Source organism: Tachyglossus aculeatus, chromosome 26 (genome assembly GCF_015852505.1).
Source record: "Tachyglossus aculeatus isolate mTacAcu1 chromosome 26, mTacAcu1.pri, whole genome shotgun sequence".
Classification (NCBI taxonomy): Eukaryota; Metazoa; Chordata; class Mammalia; order Monotremata; family Tachyglossidae; genus Tachyglossus; species Tachyglossus aculeatus.
Genome location: NC_052091.1, coordinates 5,382,587 through 5,402,913, shown reverse-complemented (window position 1 = coordinate 5,402,913; position 20,327 = coordinate 5,382,587). Strand labels below are relative to the sequence as shown.

Genomic DNA, 20,327 nt, shown 5'->3' with positions numbered 1-20,327 from the left:
GCTCTCTTCCTCCCTTCAAGGCCCTGCTGAGAGCTCACCTCCTCCAGGAGGCCTTCCCAGACTGAGCCCCTTCCTTCCTCTCCCCCTCGTCCCCCTCTCCATCCCCCCATCTTACCTCCTTCCCTTCCCCACAGCACCTGTATATATGTATGTATGGTTGTACATATTTATTACTCTATTTATTTATTTATTTATTTATTTTACTTGTACATTTCTATCCTATTTATTTTATTTTGTTGGTATGTTTGGTTCTGTTCTCTGTCTCCCCCTTTTAGACTGTGAGCCCACTGTTGGGTAGGGACTGTCTCTATGTGTTGCCAATTTGTACTTCCCAAGCGCTTAGTACAGTGCTCTGCACATAGTAAGCGCTCAATAAATACGATTGATTGATTGATTGATTGATTGGGCTCACAGTCTTCATCCCCGTTTTACAGGTGAGTTAACTGAGGCCCAGAGAAGTAAAATGACTCACCCAAGGTCACACAGCAGACACGTGGCGGAGCTGGGATGAGAACCCAGCTCTGCGCTCTGTCCACTACGTCTCTAGACTGAAAACTCCTCTAGACTGTAAGCTTATTGTTGGCAGGGAGTGTGTTTACTGTTGTATCGTTCTCTCCTAAGCGCTTAGTACAGTATTCTGCACACAGTAAGTGGTCAAAAAATACGACCGAATGAATGGAATGAATTGGCCACTCTGCTTCTCATTCATTCATTCATTCATTCAATCGTATTTATTGAGCGCTTACTGTGTGCAGAGCACTGTACTAAGCACTTGGGAAGTATAATTTGGCAACATATAGAGACAGTCCCCACCCAACAGTGGGCTCACAGTCTAGAACGTGCCCCCTCGTCCCCCTCTCCATCCCCCCCATCTTACCTCCTTCCCTTCCCCACAGCACCTGTATATATGTATATATGTTTGTACATATTTTTTACTCTATTTATTTATTTATTTATTTATTTTATTTGTACATATCTATTCTATTTATTTTATTTTGTTAGTATGTTTGGTTTTGTTCTCTGTCTCCCCCTTTTAGACTGTGAGCCCACTGTTGGGTAGGGACTGTCTCTATACGTTGCCAATTTGTACTTCCCAAGCGCTTAGTACAGTGCTCTGCACATAGTAAGTGCTCAATAAATATGATTGATGATGATAGAAGGGGGAGAGCCCAGGCTTGGGAGTCAGAAGCACCTGAGTTGTAATCCCAGCTCCACCATGTGTCTGCTGTGTGACCTTGGGAGAGTCATTTCACTTCTCTGGGCCTCAGTTCCCTCATCTGTAAAATGGGAACTAAGAGTGTGAGCCCCAGAGGAGAAGCAGCGTAGCTCAGTGGAAAGAGCCCGGGCTTTGGAGCCAGAGGTCATGGGTTCAAATCCCGGCTCAGCCACTTGTCAGCTGTGTGACTTTGGGCAAGTCACTTAACTTCTCTGTGCCTCAGTTACCTCATCTGTAAAATGGGGATTAAAACTGTGAGCCCCCCGTGGGACAACCTGATCACCATGTAACTTCCCCAGCACTTAGAACACTGCACATAGTAAGTGCTTAACAAATACCACCATTATTATTATTACGTGGGACAGGGACTTTGTCCAACCTTCATTCATTCATTCATTCATTCATTCATTCATTCAATCGTATTTATTGAGCGCTTACTGTGTGCAGAGCACTGTACTAAGCGCTTGGGAAGTCCAAGTTGGCAACATATAGAAGCAGCGTGGCTCAAGGGAAAGAGGCCAGGCTTTGGAGTCAAAGGTCATGGGTTCGAATCCCCGCTCCGCCACATGTCAGCTGTGTGACCTTGGGCCAGTCACTTAACTTCTCTGAGCCCCAGTTCCCTCATCTGTAAAATGGGGATTAAGACTGTGAGCCCCACGTGGGACAACCTGATCTCCTTGTATCCCCCCCCAGCGCTTAGAACAGTGCTTGGCACATAGTAAGCGCTTAACAAATGCCGTCATTATTATTATTATTATTATTATAGAGAGACGGTCCCTACCTGATTAAATTGTATTCACCCTAGTGTTTAGAACAGCGTTTGGCACATAGTAAGCGCTTAGAAGTACTGTAAATATTATTATTATTGCGTCCCAAAGTCGCTGCCGGGGCCCAGCTGAGCGTGGGACACAACCTGGGACTTTGTGCCACCAAACTGTGCAGCTTGGAAGCAGTATCCGTATTCAGGGACAACTGGGAATAATAACAATAATAGTAATAATAATAATGTTGGCATTTATTAAATGGTTACTATGTGCAAAGTAGCGCTCTAAGCGCTGGGGAGGTTACAAGATCAGGTTGTCCCACGAGGGGGGCTCACAGTCTTAATCCCCATTTTGCAGACGAGGGAACTGAGGCCCAGAGAGGTGAAGTGACTTGCCCAAAGTCACACAGCTGACAATCGGCAGAGCCGGAATTTGAACCCGTGACCCCTGACTCCAAAGCCCGGGCTCTTCCCACTGGGCCTACTGAGAGCTCACCTCCTCCAGGAGGCCTTCCCAGACTGAGCCCCGTCCTTCCTCTCCCCCTCCTCATCCCCCCCACCTTACCTCCTTCCCCTCCCCACACCACCTGTATATATGTATATGATTGTACGTATTTATTACTCTATTTTATTTGTACATATTTATTCTATTTTATTTTGTTAATAGGTTCTGTCATCTGTCTCCCCCTTCTAGACTGTGAGCCCGCTGTCGGGTAGGGACCGTCTCTAGATGTTGCCAACTTGGACTTTCCCAAGCGCTTACTACAGTGCTCTGCACACAGTAAGCGCTCAATAAATACGATTGAATGAAGGAATGAATATTCCTGCCTGCTCCCTGGGGGCGGGGAAGGCCAGGGGCTTAGAGCTGGCCCAGCCCCTCACACCACCTCACCAGACCCCAGGCCACGGCCCCCTGCTCCTCCCTCTGGGTGGGTTTCGGCTGCCGGGAAGTGAGTTGGATAATAATAATAATAATAATAACGGCATTTATTAAGCGCTTACTACGTGCAAAGCACTGTTCTAAGCGCCGGGGAGGTTACAAGGTGATCAGGTTGTCCCCCGTGGGGCTCACAGTCTTAATCATCATCATCATCATCAATCGTATTTATTGAGCGTATTTATTCCCCCCATCTTACCTCCTTCCCTTCCCCACAGCACCTGTATATATATGTATATATGGTTGTACATATTTATTACTCTATTTATTTATTTATTTTACTTGTACCTATCTATCCTATTTATTTTATTTTGTTGGTATGTTTGGTTTTGTTCTCTGTCTTCCCCTTTTAGACTGTGTGCCCACTGTTGGGTAGGGACTGTCTCTATGTGTTGCCAATTTGTACTTCCCAAGCGCTTAGTACAGTGCTTTGCACATAGTAAGCGCTCAATAAATACGATTGATTGATTGATTGATTGAGCGCTAAGTGCAGAGCACTGTACTAAGCGCTTGGGAAGTACAAATTGGCAACACATAGAGACAGTCCCTACCCAACAGTGGGCTCACAGTCTAAACGGGGGAGACAGAGAACAAAACCAAACATACCAACAAAATAAAATAAATAGGATAGATATGTACAAGTAAAATAAATAAATAGAGTAATAAATATGTACAACCATATATACAGGTGCTGTGGGGAAGGGAAGGAGGTAAGATGGAAGGAGGTAATCCCCATTTTACAGATGAGGCCCAGAGAAGTGAAGTGACTTGCCCGAAGTCACACAGCTGACAATTGGCGGAGCCGGGATTTGAACCCATGACCTCTGACTCCAAAGCCCGGGCTCTTTCCACTGAGCCACGGTCTGGGGGGAACTGCCCTGCTGCCTGATTTCAGTCCACGGAGAAGAAACTCTCGGGGGAGTGAGTGTAGGGTGTATGTTGCGGGGGTTCCCAGCTCAGGTTAGGACGGATCTGGAAAAGCAGCCGGTCCTAGTGGCAACAGCGCTCTCAATCAATCAGTCGTATTTATTGAGCGCTTACTGTGTGCAGAGCACTGTACTAAGCGCTTGGGAAGTCCAAGTTGGCAACACATAGAGACAGTCCCTACCCAACAGTGGGCTCACAGTCTAAAAGAAGCTCTTCTAGACTGTGAGCCCACTGTTGGGTAGGGACCGTCCCTATATGTTGCCAATTTGGACTTCCCAAGCGCTTAGTACAGTGCTCTGCACACAGTAAGCGCTCAATAAATACGATTGAATGAATAATAATAATAATGATGGCATTTGTTAAGCGCTTACTATGTGCAGAGCACTGTTCTAAGCGCTGGGGGTGGATACAAGGTGATCAGGTTGTCCCACGTGGGGCTCACAGTCCTCATCCCCATTTTACAGATGAGGGAACTGAGGCTCCGAGAAGTTACGTGACTTGCCCAAGGTCACACAGCAGACATGTGGCGGAGCTGGGATTCGAACCCATGACCTCTGACTCCAAAGCCCGGGCTCTTCTCCACTGACAGGCTTGGGAGTCAAGAGGACATGGGTTCTATTTCCTGCTCCGCCACGCTTGTCTGCTGTGTGACCTTGGGCAAGTCGCTTAACTTCTCTTTTTCAGTTCCCTCATCTGTAAAATGGGGATTAAGATTGTGAGCCCCACTTGGGACAACCACTTTGCATCCCCCCCAGCGTTTAGAAGAGTGCTTTACACAACAGATGCAAGATGAGCACCTGTATATATGTTTGTACATATTTATTACTCTATTTTACTTGTACATATTTATTCTATTTATTTTATTTTAACATGCTTTGTTTTGTTGTCTGTCTCCCCCTTCTAGACTGTGAGCCCGCTGTTGGGTAGGGACCGTCTCTTTATGTTGCCAACTTGTACTTCCCAAGCGCTTAGTACAGTGCTCTGCACACAGTAAGCGCTCAATAAATACGACTGAATGAATGAATACTAAGCGCTTAACGAATACCATTATTATTATCATTATCATTATCTGTAAAATGGGGATTAAGTCTGTGAGCTCCACGGGACAGGGGCTCTGTCCAACCTGATTACCTTGTATCAACCCCAGTGCTTGACCCACAGTAGTGGGAGAAGCAGCGTGGCTCAGTGGAAAGAGCCCGGGCTTTGGAGTCAGAGGTCATGGGTTCAAATCACGGCTCTGCCAATTGTCAGCTGTGTGACTTTGGGAAAGTCACTTAATAATAATAACAATAATATATTATAATAATATATAATATTATAATATATTATATATTATTATGATAATAATAATGGCATTTATTAAGCGCTTACTATGTGCAAAGCACTGTTCTAAGCGCTGGGGGGATACAAGGTGATCAGGTTGTCCCACTGGGGGCTCACAGTCTTCATCCCCGTTTTACAGATGAGGGAACTGAGGCACAGAGAAGTTAAGTGACTTGCCCAAAGTCACACAGCTGACAATCGGCGGTGCCACTTAACTTCTCCGTGCCTCAGTTACCTCATCTGGAAAATGGGGATGAAGACTGTGAGCCCCCCCCCCCCCCCCCCCGCCCCTTGGGACAAGCTGATCGCCTTGTAACCTCCTCAGCGTTTAGAACAGTGATTTGCATGTAGTAAGCTGAGCCCCTTCCTTCCTCCCCCCCTCGTCCCCCTCTCCATCCCCCCATCTTACCTCCTTCCCTTCCCCACAGCACCTGTATATATGTATATATGTTTGTACATATTTATTACTCTTTTTATTTTACTTGTACATATCTATTCTATTTATTTTATTTTGCTAGTATGTTTGGTTTTGTCTCCCCCTTTTAGACTGTGAGCCCACTGCTGGGTAGGGACTATCTCTATATGTTGCCAATTTGTACTTCCCAAGCGCTTAGTACAGTGCTCTGCACACAGTAAGCGCTCAATAAATACGATTGATTGATTATTATAGTAAGCGCTTGCTAAAATACATTATTATGTCCCTCCAGGTTCCAAAATGAGGTTACTGAGGAGGGAGGGTGTGATGCTGATTGGTGTGCACCTTCTCCCCGGTAAATAATGTAGCGAGTCTGGTGGAAAACTGAGGTGGACTGTGTGCTAGGGTGTGAAGGCACGCGTCCCTGGAGGAGTTTCATTAAACTTTCAGCGCCTAGAACATAATGTCAGGCACACCTTAGGGGCAGGATGGATGTCAATTGATAATGGGGTGTGTCATCATCATGTGCACCAGTGAGGATCTATAGATTACTGTGTGTTTTGGGGTGTGTGTGTGTGGGCTGGTTTGTGTATCAGCGGATCCGTGTGCAAGCCACTGTGGGTCATTCATTCATTCATTCAGTTGTATTTATTCATCATCATCATCATCATCATCAGTCGTATTTATTGAGCACTTACTGTGTGCAGAGCACGTCTTTTTCTTTCAATCGTATTTATTGAGCGCTTACTGTGTGCAGAGCACTGTACTACTACTACTAATAATGATGGTATTTGTTAAGTGCTTACTATGTGCAAAGCTCTGTTCTAAGCGCTGAGAAGGTTACAAGGTGATCAGGTTGTCCCATGGGGGGCTCACAGTTTTAATCCCCATTTTCCAGATGAGGTAGCTGAGGCACAGAGAAGTGAAGTGACTTGCCCAAAGTCACACAGCTGACAAGTGGCGGAGCCGGGATTTGAACCCATGACCTCTGACTCCAAAGCCCGGGCTCTTTCCACTGAGCCACGCTGCTTCTCTAAGCACTTGGGAAGTCCAAGTCGGCGACATATAGAGACGGTCCCTGCCCAACAGCTTAGAACCCATGACCTCTGACTCCCAAGCCTGTGCTCTTTCCACTGAGCCACGCTTTATGTTTGTACAGATTTTTCACTCTATTTATTTTACTTGTACGTATTTACTATTCTATTTATTCTATTTATTTTGTTAATGATGTGCATTTAGCTTTCATTCTATGTGTTCTGACGACTTGACACCTGTCCACATGTTTTGTTTTGTTCTCTGTCTCCCCCTTTTAGACTGTGAGCCCACTGTTGGGTAGGGACTGTCTCTATATGTTGCCAATTTGTACTTCCCAAGCGCTTAGTACAGTGCTCTGCACATAGTAAGCGCTCAATAAATACGATTGATTGATTGAATGAATGAGTCTTCACTCATCTTTCATTCAACCCCACCGATCCCTTATACTCTCCGGCCCTGGGGTGTGTAAATTATGTAAAACATCCACCTAATTCTACAGTGTCCGATGACAGCCCTGCCTCAATGCCCCAAGGGTTTGCTTTTCCTACGAAGGGCTGGCGCCTCCTGGGGCTGTGCTGCACCATTTTGTCTCATGGCCCAAGTCCAAGACACCTCCAGGGGATGATAATTAAATGTTTTGAGCGCCTAACCCCATTTGGGGTGGGAGAGTGAGGGGGCCATGGTTTGTGAGCCTCCGGTGGTGCATTTTTCCTTTCCTGTCAGCCGCGTAGTTGTCTTTTTAATGGCATGTGTTAAGCACTTATAATAATAATTACCGTGTTAAGTGCTTACAATAATAATAATTATAGTATTTGTTAAGCGCTTACTATGTGCCAGGAACTGTATAAGAATTGGGGTAAGTAGATGCAAGATAACCCACGCCCTGGGATAGATACGAGCTAATCAAGTTGGACACGGTCCGTGTCCGATACGGGGCCCGTAGTCATCATCATCATCATCAGTCGTATTTATTGAGCGCTATGTGCAGAGCACTGTACTAAGCGCTTGGGAAGCACAAATTGGCAACATATAGAGACAGTCCCTACCCAACAGTGGGCTCACAGTCTAAAAGGGGGAGACAGAGAACAAAACCAAACATACTAACAAAATAAAATAAATAGAATAGATATGTAATAAATAGAATAGATATGTAATCCTCATCCCCGTTTTAAGGCTATGGTAATTGAGGCCTGGAGAAGCAAAGTGACTTGTCCAAGGTCACACAGCAAACAAGTGGCAGGGCCGGCATTAGAACCCAGGTCCTTCTGACACCCAGGCCCGGGCTCTCTCCACTAGGCCCCGCTGCTTACCTCCTTCCCTTCCCCACAGCACCTGTATATATGTATATATGTTTGTACATATTTATTACTCTATTTATTTATTCATTTTACTTGTACCTATCTATTCTATTTATTCTATTTTGCTAGTATGTTTGCTTCTGTTCTCTGTCTCCCCCTTTTAGACTGTGAGCCCACTGCTGGGTAGGGACTGTCTCTATGTGTTGCCAATTTGTACTTCCCAAGCGCTTAGTACAGTGCTCTGCACATAGTAAGCGCTCAATAAATACGATTGATTGATTGATTAATAGTCCATCCCCCCCCACCTACGAAGCTTTTTTCACTCTGTTCCCCTCATCTCCCCGTGGACCAGTCCATCAGCCAGTGGAAAGAGCCCGGGCTTTGGAGTCGGGGGTCATGGGTTCAAATCCCAGCTCTGCAACTTGTCAGCTGTGTGGCTTTGGGCGAGTCACTTCACTTCTCTGGGCCTCAGTTACCTCATCTGTAAAATGGGGATGAAGACTGTGAGCCCCCCGTGGGACAACCTGATCACCTTGTAACCTCCCCAGCGCTTAGAACAGTGCTTTGCACGTAGTAAGTGCTTAATAAATACCATCATTATTATTATTATTATGATCAGCCCCCCCCACCTCCTGCTATAGTGGTACAGCCCCCCCCCCCGAGTGGGACAGTGGTTTCCCCCACCCCCCGAATGAGACAGGGCATCACCCCCAGCGATGACGTCAGATCTCACGTTTCCGTCCCCCCGGACCCGGATGACGTCAGATCCCACGTTTCCGTCCTCCCCGCCCCCCCGGGCCCCGGGTAATAAATAAATAAATAATTTTAGCATTTGTTAAGCGCTTACTATGTGCAAAGCACTGTTCTAAGCGCTGGGGGGGCTACAAAGTGATCAGGTTGTCCCACGTGGGGCTCTCAGTCTCAATCCCCATTTTACAGATGAGGCAACTGAGGCTAAGAGAAGTTAAGCGACTAGCCCAGGGTCACACAGCAGAGATGTGGCGGAGTCGGGATTCGAACCCATGCCCTCCGACTCCCAAGCCCGGGCTCTTTCCACTGAGGCACGCTGCTTCTCTCGGATGACAGTGGTATAGCCCCCGGCTCCGGCCCCCCCCCCCGGCGATGACGTCAGATCTCACGCTTCCCCCCCCCCCCCCGATGACAGTGGTTCGGGCCCCCCAACGATGACGTCAGATCGCACGTTTTCGTCCCCCCCCCCGGCCCCGGATGACAGTGGTTCGCCCCCCCCCCCGCGACGACGTCAGATCTGACGTTTCCGTCCCCCCCGGATGACAGTGGTTCGGCCCCCCAACGATGACGTCAGATCGCACGTTTTCGTCCTCCCCCCCGGCCCCGGATGACAGTGGTTCGGCCCCCCCCGCGATGACGTCAGATCTCACGTTTCCGTCCCCCCCCGGATGACAGTGGTTCGGCCCCCCCATTGATGACGTCATATCTGACGTTTCCATCCCCCCCCCCCCCCCCCCGTCCGCGGCTGACAGTGGTTCATCCCCTCCGGTCTTACTGTGCCGGCGTTGGGCCCGACCTCCTGCGGCTCCCATCCCGTCTCCCGTCTCCCGTCTCCCGCCGCCCGAGGCCCCGGAATTCCCGTTGGCCAATCCCGGCTCCGTAGGCGCCCGTCGCCGCCGCTCATTGGCTCCCCCGCCCTGGCCGGCCGGCCGGCTGGCCAATCCCAGCCCATCTTCCGCCCCGTGGCCACGCCCACCGGACCACACACCCCCAGGCCACGCCCCCTTGGCCAATCCTGGTCATTCAACCGTCTTTATTGAGCGTTTACTGTGTGCACAGCACTGGACTAAGCGCTTCGTACAGTACAATTCTATTCATGCATTCAATCGTATTTAAGGCCCTACTGAGAGCTCACCTCCTCCAGGAGGCCTTCCCAGTCAAGCGCTTAGTACAGTGCTCTGCACATAGTAAGCGCTCAATAAATACGATTGATGATGATGAGCCCCTTCCTTCCTCTCCCCCTCGTCCCCCTCTCCATCCCCCCATCTTACCTCCTTCCCTTCCCCACTGCACCTGTATATATGTATATATGGTTGTACATATTTATTACTCTATTTATTTTACTTGTACATATCTATTCTATTTATTTTATTTGGTTAGTATGTTTGGTTTTGTTCTCTGTCTCCCCCTTTTAGACTGTGAGACCACTGTTGGGTAGGGACTGTCTCTAGATGTTGCCAACTTGGACTTCCCAAGCGCTTAGTACATGCTCTGCACACAGTAAGCGCTCAATAAATATGATTGATGATGATGAGCCCCTTCCTTCCTCTCCCCCTCGTCCCCCTCTCCATCCCCCCCATCTTACCTCCTTCCCTTCCCCACTGCACCTGTATATATGTATATATGTTTGTACATATTTGTTACTCTATTTATTTATTTTACTTGTACATATCTATTCTATTTATTTTATTTTGTTAGTAGGTTTGGTTTTGTTCTCTGTCTCCCCCTTTTAGACTGTGAGCCCACTGTTGGGTAGGGACTGTCTCTAGATGTTGCCAACTTGTACTTACCAAGCGCTTAGTACAGTGCTGTGCACATAGTAAGCGCTCAATAAATACGATTGAAGATGATGATGATTGAGTGCTTACTGGGTGCAGAGCACTGGAGCACTTACTTAGCAGACCTTCCCAGACTGAGCCCGCTCCTTCCTCTCCCCCTCCACCTTACCTCCTTCCCTTCCCCCCAGCAATCAATCAATCGTATTTATTGAGCGCTTACTATGTGCAGAGCACTGTACTAAGCGCTTGGGAAGTCCAAGTTGGCAACATATAGAGACAGTCCCTACCCAACAGTGGGCTCACAGTCTAAAAGGGGGAGACAGAGAACAAAACCAAACATACTAACAAAATAAAATAAATAGCACCTGTATATATGTATATATGTTTGTACATATTTATTACTCTATTTATTTATTTATTTATTTATTTTACTTGTACATATCTATTCTATTTATTTTATTAGTATGTTTGGTTTTGTTCTCTGTCTCCCCCTTTTAGACTGTGAGCCCACTGTTGGGTAGGGACTGTCTCTATATGTTGCCAACTTGTACTTCCCAAGCGCTTAGTACAGTGCTCTGCACACAGTAAGCGCTCAATAAATACGATTGATTGATTGATTGATTGGGTAGGGACTGTCTCTATATGTTGCCAACTTGGACTTCCCAACCGCTTAGTACAGTGCTCTGCACACAGTAAGCGCTCAATAAATACGATTGATTGATTGATTGGACTAAGCGCTTAGTACAGTGCTCTGCACACAGTAAGTGCTCAATAAATATGATTGGTTGATTGATTGATTGGACTAAGCGCTTGGGAAGTCCAAGTTGGCAACATATAGAGACGGTCCCTACCCAACAGTGGGCTCACAGTCTAGAAGGGGGAGACAGAGAACAAAACAAAACATATTAACAAAATAAATAGAATAAATATGTACAAATAAAATAGAGTAATAAATACGTACATTTTCATTCATTCATTCACTCGTATTTATTGAGCACTTACTGGGTGCAGAGCACTGGACTAAGCGCTTGGAAATTACAATTTGATTCATTCATTCAATCATTTATTGAGCACTTACTGTGTGCAGGGCACTGGACTAAGGCGCTTGGAAAATACAATTCGATTCATTCATTCAATCGTATTTATTGAGCGCTTACTGTGTGCAGAGCTCTGGACTAAGTGCTTGGGAAGTACAATTCGATTCATTCATTCAATCGTATTTATTGAGTGCTTACTGTGTGCAGAGCACTGGACTAAGCGCTTGGGAAGTACAAGTTGGCAACATATAGAGATGGTCCCTACCCAACAGTGGGCTCACAGTCTAGAAGGGGGAGACAGAGAACAAAACAAACATAAATAGAATAAATATGTACAAATAAAATAGAGTAATAAATACGTACAAACATATATTCATTCATTCATTCAATTGTATTTATTCAGCGCTTACTGTGTGCAGAGCACTGGACTAAGCGCTTGGGAAGTCCAAATTGGCAACATATAGAGACAGTCCCTACCCAACTGCGGGCTCACGGTCTAGAAGGGGGAGACAGACAACAAAACAAAACATATTAACAAAATAAAATAAATAGAATAAATATGTACAAATAAAATAGAGTAATAAATACGTACAAACATATATTCATTCATTCATTCATTCAATAGTATATATTGAGCGTTTACTGTGTGCAGAGCACTGGACTAAGCGCTTGGGAAGTACAAGTTGGCAACATATAGAGACGGTCCCTACCCAAAAGCGGGCTCACAGTCTAGAAGGGGGAGACAGAGAACAAAACAAAACATGTTAACAAAATAAAATAAATAGAATAAATATGTATAAACATATATTCATTCATTCATTCAATCGTATTTATTCATTCATTCATTCAATCGTATTTATTGAGCACTTACTCTGTGCAGAGCACTGTACTAAGCCCTTGGGAAGTACAAGTTGGCAACATATAGAGACAGTCCCTACCCAACAGTGGGCTCACAGTCTAGAAGGGGGAGACAGAGAACAAAACAAAACATATTAACATAATAAAATAAATAGAATAAATATGTCCAAGTAAAATAAATAGAGTAATAAATCCGTACAAACATATATACATATATACAGGTGCTGTGGGGAAGGGAAGGAGGTGAGGCGGGGGGGGGAGGGAGAGGGGGAGGAGGGGGAGAGGAAGGAGGGGGCTCAGTGTGGGAAGGCCTTCTGGAGGAGGTGGGCTCTCAGTAGGGCCTTGAAGGGAGGAAGAGAGCTAGCTTGGCGGATGGGCAGAGGGAGGGCATTCCGGGCCCGGGGGATGACGTGGGCCGGGGGTCGATGGCGGGACAGGCAAGAACGAGGCCCAGTGAGGAGATTAGCAGCGGAGGAGCAGAGGGTGCGGGCTGGGCTGGAGAAGGAGAGAAGGGAGGTGAGGTAGGAGGGGGCGAGGTGATGGAGAGTCTTGAAGCCCAGCGTGAGGAGTTTCTGCCTGATGCGCAGATTGATCGGTAGCCATTGGAGGTTTTTGAGGAGGGGAGTAACATGCTCAGAGCGTTTCTGGACAAAGAAAATCCAGGCAGCGGCGTGAAGTATGGATTGAAGTGGGGAGAGACAGGAGGATGGGAGATCAGAGAGGAGGCTGATAGAGTAATCCAGATGGGATAGGATGAGAGCTTGAACAAGCTGGGTAGCGGTTTGGATGGAGAGGAAAGGGCGGATCTTGGCAATGTTGCGGAGCTGAGACCGGCAGGTTTTGGTGACGGCTTGGATGTGAGGGGTGAATGAGAGAGCAGAGTCGAGGATGACAGCAAGGTTGCGGGCTTGTGAGACGGGAAGGATGGTAGTGCCGTCAACAGTGATGGGAAAGACAGGGAGAGGGCAGGGTTTGGGAGGGAAGACAAGGAGTTCAGTCTTGGACATGCTATGTGCCAAGCACCCTTCTAACCACTGGGCTAGATAAAAGTTAGTCAGGTTGGACGCAGTCCCTGTCTCATATAGGGCTCATGGTCTAAGTAGGAAGCAATAGGATTTATTCTCCATTTTACAGATAACGGAACTGAGTGCAGAAGAAAAGTTAAGTGATTTGCCCAAAATCACACAGCAGGCGTGGAGTGGAGCTGGGATTAAAACCCAGGAGCTCTGACTTTCTGGCCTAGGCCATGCTGCTTCCAAAGGGCCCAGAAGGTCAGGGGTCAGAGGTCCAAGTGGATCTGCCTCTTGTCCTCTCCTTGCCTTTGTCAGCACTTAGAACAGTGTTCTGCACGTAGTGAGTGCTTAACAAATACCATTATTTTTTTCGCGATGAGCCTGGGCCCCTAAATCTGAGAAAAAATGTGTTGAAGAACCAGGTGAACTTTGGCTAGTATAAGGGGACTCTATTTTGTTAGTATGTTTGGTTTTGTCTCCCCCTTTTAGACTGTGAGCCCACTGTTGGGTAGGGACTGTCTCTATACATTGCCAATTTGTACTTCCCAAGTGCTTAGTACAGTGCTCTGCACATAGTAAGCGCTCAATAAATATGATTAAAAAAAAAAGGGGACTCATGGGGCATGGCTTTATGGTCTACATAGGCCCACGCCCAACCTCTGGGCCTCAGTTTTCCTTTTTTTTTAATGGCAGTTTTTTTAAGTGTTTACTATGTGCCAGGCACTGTTCTAAGTGCTGGGTAGATATAAGGTAATCAGGTTGGACACAGTCCGTATCCCACATAGGGCTCAGCGTCTTAATCCCAATTTTCCAGGTAAGGCTAAGTCTCCCGATGCCCCGGCCCCCAGACTCACCTCCATCATGTTGGCTGTGACTCCTGGTGGTCCCAGCCTTCATTCTCCCCGCCTTCGAGGACTCGGCTTTGGGGTCCCCCTCTTTGGTCACCTCTCCCTTGGGTGCCACCTCCAAAGGCTCCATTTTGGGGTCGCACGTTGACCCAGGCGTCCCTACAACTCTCTCCTTTTTTTGTTCTTTGCAGCTTACGCTGGCAGCAGCCGCTTTGGCCTCTGGCCCCTCATCTTGGTCTCATCGGTGAGTTATGATTTCCCTCTCTTTTATTGCCCTGACCCTACCGATGCTGCTGACTCTGTACTCTCTCCCCTGGCCTTCGGGGTCAGGATTGTGCCCCCCGCTTTCCCCTCCAAAGAGGGGTGGGGCCTGCTTGCTTGTGTCATAGACAGGACTCTTCATGACAGCTTCGCCTAGTCCCTCCACTCCCAGTTACATTCTGTTCTCCCTTTCCCCCGTAGCAGGTGTCCCTTGTCCCATAGGCCCAACCTGAGATGGAAGGTATTTCCTTGTGTACTTAATAATAATAATAATAATGATGGCATTTGTTAAGCGCTTACTATGTGCAAAGCACCGTTCTAAGCGCTGGGGGGGATACGGTGTGATCAAGTTGTCCCACGTGGGGCTCACAGTCTTAATCCCCATTTTTACAGATGAGGGAACTGAGGCTCAGAGAAGTGATTTGCCCAAGGTCACACAGCAGACTTGTGGTGGAGCCGGAATTCGAACCCATGACCTCTGACTCCAAAGCCCGGGCTCTTTCCACTGAGCCACGCTGCTTCTTGTGTCTTTACAGGCCAGAAGTTTTGTTGCCTTTGGAGAAGGCTTCCGTGGCAGTGGGAGGTATTTCTCCGCTTAGGAAAAGGCGTTAGTAACTAGGCCCCCTTCTCTCCCTCCCCACAGCACCTGTATATATGTTTGTACAGATTTATTACTCTATTTATTTTATTTGTACATATTTCATCTCCTCCAGGAGGCCTTCCCAGACTGAGCCCCTTTCTTCCTCTCCCCCTCATCCCTCTCTCCATCCCCCGCATCTTACCTCCTTCCCTTCCCCACAGCACCTGTATATATGTATATATGTTTGTACACATTTATTACTCTATCGATTTATTTATTTTACTTGTACATATCTATTCTATTTATTTTATTTTGTTAGTATGTTTGGTTCTGTTCTCCGTCTCCCCCTTTTAGACTGCGAGCCCACTGTTGGGTAGGGACTGTCTCTATACGTTGCCAACTTGTACTTCCCAAGCGCTTAGTACAGTGCTCTGCACACAGTAAGCGCTCAATAAATATGATTGATTGATTGATTGATTGGGCATTGGGGTTTCAGAGCCAGAAAAGGACGGTGCAGACTTCTTCCCATAAAAATCCTTCCTATATTTGAAGATTGTCAAAAAGTCATTCCTTAGCCATAGAAGCAATGTGGCTTAGTGGAAAGAGCACCGGCTTGGGAGTCAGAGGTCGTAGGTTTTAATTCCGGGTCCGCCACTTATCAGCTGTGTGACTTTGGGCAAGTCACTTAACTTCTCTGTGCCTCAGTGACCTCATCTATAAAATGGGGATTAAGACTTTAAGCCCCATGTGGGGTAACCTGATTACCTCGTATCTACCCTAGTGCTTAGAACAGTGCTTGGCACATAGTAAGTGGTTAACAAACACCATCGTTATTATTGTTTATTAAATAACCCCAATTCCTTCCCCCTTTTTTTAAATGGTATTTGTTAAGTGCTATGTGGCAAGCTTTGTGCTAAGCACTCGGGCAGAGAAGCAGAGTGGCTCAGTGGAAAGAGCATGGGCTTTGGAGTCAGAAGTCATGGGTTCAAATTCTGACTCCACCAATTGTCAGCTGTGTGACTTTAGGCAAGTCACTTAACTTCTCTGAGGCTCAGTTACCCCATCTGTAAAATGGGGATTAAGACTGTGAGCCCCCTGTGGGACAACTGGATCACTTTGTATCCTCCCCAGCACTTAGAACAGTGCTTTGCACATAGTAAGCGCTTAATAAATGCCATTATTATTATTATTATACAAGTTAGTCGGGTTGGACACAGTCCCTGTCCCGCATGGGGCTCACAGTCTAAGTAGGAGGGAGAACAGTTACTGAATCCCCATTTGACAGATGAGGAAACTAAGTCCCTGAAGTGACTCACTCAAGGTCACACAGAAGGTTAACAAACACCATCATTATTATTATCATTTCTCGATGATCCAGATGAAAGATAATAATAATAATGGTATTTGTTAAGCGCTTGCTATATGTGCACCACTGTTCTAAGTGCTGGGGGGGATACAAGGTGATCAGGTTGTCCCACAGGGGGCTCACAGTCTTCATCCCCATTTTACAGATGAGGGAACTGAGGCCCAGAGAGTAACTGAGGCTCGTCAATCGTATTTTCCAACTCTAGTATTGGCTCTTTATCACTGCTCTTGTCTAGACACTCCGTTTCCTCTGCGGCCTTTCTTTAGCGCAGCGTCCCAAACCGGACCAAAGCAGGAGGTGATCAGCACAGAGTAGAGCAGAAAGTTTATACTCCCCCAACTCTTGAACCATATTCCGGTGACACAGCTAATCTTGAGATCCATTTTATCACAATGGGACTATGTCGCTGAATGTCCCTGCTCTGTATTTGTGGATGGAATTTTTTTCTCGTGAGCCCTAGTACGTGGCAGTAGACCCTTGAATTTCCCTGTTCATATAGGATCACTTTTCCGACTTGTTAATCCCTGATTAAAGTTAATCCCTTTAATTAACTTTGGAATTAGCTCCCTTCTGTGTCACCTGTACACTCAGACCTATCCCTTAAGGGCTTAAGAAGCAGCGTGGCTTAATGGATAGACCACGGGCCTGGGAATCTGAAGGATCTGGGTTCTAATCCTGGCTGCGCCACGTGTCCGCTGTGTGACCTTGGGCATGAGAAGCAGCGTGGCTCAGTGGAAAGAGCCCGGGCTTGGGAGTCAGAGGTCTTGGGTTCTAATCCCGGCTCCGCCACTTGTCAGCTGTGTGACTTTAGGCAAGTCACTTCGCTTCTCTGGGCCTCAGTTACCTCATCTGTAAAATGGGGATTAAGACTGTGAGCCCGATGTGGGACAACCTGATTACCTTGTATCTCCCCCAGTGCTTAGAACAATGCCTGGCACATAGTAAGTGCTTAATAAATGCCATTATTATTATTATTATTATTATTAAATTAATTCACTTCTCTGTGCCTCAGGTACCTCATCTGTAAAATGGGGATTAAGATTGTGAGCCCCACATGGGACAGGGACCGTGTCCAACCCGACTTGCTTGTATTCACCACAATGCTTAGAACAGTGCCTGACACATAGTAAGCACTTAATTAATACCACAATTAGTATTTTTATTAAGTATTCATCCCAATCTCAGCCCTATGTACATGTCAATCAATCAATCAATCGTATTTATTGAGCACTTACTATGTGCAGAGCACTGTACTAAGCGCTTGGGAAGTACAAATTGGCGACATATAGAGACAGTCCCTACCCAACAGTGGGCACTGTCTCTATATGTCCTTACACTCAGCCCTAATTTTTTTTTAAATGGTATATGTCAAGCATGTACTATATATGCAGCGCTGTACTAAGCGCTGGGGTAATTTCAAGTCAGATGGAGGCCCTGTCCCACATGGGGCTTGCAGTCTAAGACATGGCTCTCATAGTCTAAGCAGGAGGGAGAACAGATACTGAGTTCTCATTTTGTTGCTAAGGAAACTGAGACACAGAGTAGTTAAGTGACTTGCTCAAGGTCAAACAGCAGCAAGTGACAGAGATAGGATTAGAACCCAGATCCTCTGGCTCCCAGGCCCATCTTTACCCTCTAGGTCATGCTGCTTCCCGTTTATTTTGTTCCCCCACTAGACTGTAAACTCCTCAAGAGCAGAGTTCGCCGCTAACTTAGGCCATTGTGCTTTCCTGAGTGCTGAGTGTAGTGCTCTGCACACAGTGAGCGCTCAGTAAATACCATCAATTGATTGAGGATTTTAATGAGTCTTTGCATCAGAGAAGCAGCGTGGCTCGGTGGAAAGAGCCCGGGCTTGGGAGTCAGAGATCATGGGTTCTAATCCTGGCTCCGCCACTTGTCAGCTGTGTGACTTTGGGCAAGTCACTTCACTTCTCTGAGCCTCAGTTACCTCATCTGTAAAATGGGGATGAAGACTGTGAGCCCCACGTGGGACAACCTGATCACCTTGTATCCCCCCCCAACACTTAGAACAGTGGTGCGCATATAGTAAGCGCTTAACAAATACCATTATTATTATTGATATCTTTCATCCGGATCATCGAGAAATGATAATAATAATGATGGTGTTTGTTAAGCGCGTACTATGTGCCAGGCACTGTACTAAGTGTTGGGGTGGATACCAGCAAATCGAGTTGGACACAGTCCCTGTATCCTGTGGGCTCACAGTCTCAATCTCCATTTTACAGATGAGTTAACTGAGGCCCGGTGAAGTGACCTGCCCAAGGTCACACGGCATACAAGTGGCAGAGCCAGGATTAGAGCCTATGACCTTCTGATTCCCAGGCCTGTGCTCTAGCTGCTATCCCATGCTGAGAAATTGGCTTCAAAGCTTTCCATCCCCTTGCCCATCCGCCAAGCTAGCTCTCTTCCTCCCTTCAAGGCCCTACTGAGAGCTCACCTCCTCCAGGAGGCCTTCCCACACTGAGCCCCTTCCTTCCTCTCCCCCTCATCCCCCTCATTTTACCTCCTTCCCTTCCCCACAGCACCTGTATATATGTGTAAATGTTTGTACATATTTATTACTCTATTTATTTATTTTACTTGTACATATCTATTCTATTTATTTTATTTTGTTAGTATGTTTGGTTTTGTTCTCTGTCTCCCCCTTTCTAGACTGTGAGCCCGCTGTTGGGTAGGGACTGTCTCTAGATGTTGCCAACTTGGACTTCCCAAGCGCTTAGTACAGTGCTCTGCACACAGTAAGTGCTCAGTAAATACGATTGATTGATTGATTGATTGCCCCCTCCTACCTCACCTCCTTTCTCTCCTTCTACATCCCAGCCCACACACTCAGCTTCTCTGGTGCCGCTAACCTTCTCACTGGGCCTCGTTCTCGCCTGTCCCGGCATTGACCCCTGGCCCATGTCCTACCTCTGGCCTGGAACGCCCTCCCTTCCCAAATCCACCAAACAATCACACTTCCCGCCTTCAAAGCCCTACTGAAGGCTCACCTCCTCCAAGAGGCCTTCCCAGACTAAACCTCCCTTTTCCTCAGCTCTCCTTCCCCTCTCCATCATCCCAACTCACTCCCTTTGTTCTACCCCCACCTCCACGCCCCACAGCATTTATGTGTATTTGTACATATCTATAATAATAATAATAATAATGATGGTATTTGTTAAGCGCTTACTATGTGCAAAGCACTGTTCTAAGCGCTGGGGAAGATACAAGGTTATCAGGTTGTCCCACACGGGGCTCACAGTCTTAGTCCCCATTTTACAGATGAGGGAACTGAGGCCCAGAGAAGTTAAGTGACTTGCCCAAAGTCACACAACTATATCTATAATTCTATTTATTTATATTAATGCCTGTTTACTTGTTTCGATGTGTATAGATCTCTAATTCTATTTATTTATATTGATGCTATTGATGCCTGTTTACTTGTTTTGATGTCTATTTCCCCTCTTCTAGACTATGAGCCTGTTGTAGGCAGGGATTGTCTCTGTTGCCAAATTGTACTTTCCAAGCGCTTAGTACAGTACTCTTCACAAAGTAAGTGCTCAATTAATATAATATTGAAGAGCGGTGGTCCCTAGATTGGCCTCTGAAGAACATCAGGGAACAGATTCTTGTAGGTTGATTCCCCCAACTTTTGGGGCAACCCCCAAGCCAAATATGCATCAACCTGACAGTGGTCCAGGCTAAACTATTCCCTCCCAGTTTGACAATGAGGATATCTAATAGGACAGAATGAAAAAAATCATACGTATGTGTATGTAGATTACCTCTTTTTCTACCCCCTTTACTTTCTTAAAAAATGGTGTCTGTTAAGTGCTTGCTATCTGCCAGGCCCCGTACTAGACACCGGGGTAGATACAAACAAATCAGATCGATCACAGGCATGTCCCACGTGGAGCTTGCA

At 46.6% G+C, this 20,327-nt stretch overlaps 1 protein-coding gene across 2 annotated transcripts in view; it reads right to left on the bottom strand.

Annotated features, from left to right (window-relative positions):
* Window positions 1-14,517, bottom strand: part of LIPE (lipase E, hormone sensitive type) — a 31,705-nt gene extending 17,188 nt beyond the window's left edge. Inside the window, exon 1 of one of the 2 annotated variants that reach the window (XM_038767227.1) lies at window positions 14,205-14,517. In XM_038767227.1, coding sequence (XP_038623155.1) covers window positions 14,205-14,328 — 124 coding nt within the window. In that variant the 5' untranslated portion in view covers window positions 14,329-14,517. Of the gene's footprint in view, window positions 1-9,439; window positions 9,470-14,204 lie in introns of those variants that run through there. The other variant, XM_038767228.1, reaches the window with a different exon arrangement.
* Window positions 14,518-20,327: the final 5,810 nt, after the last annotated feature.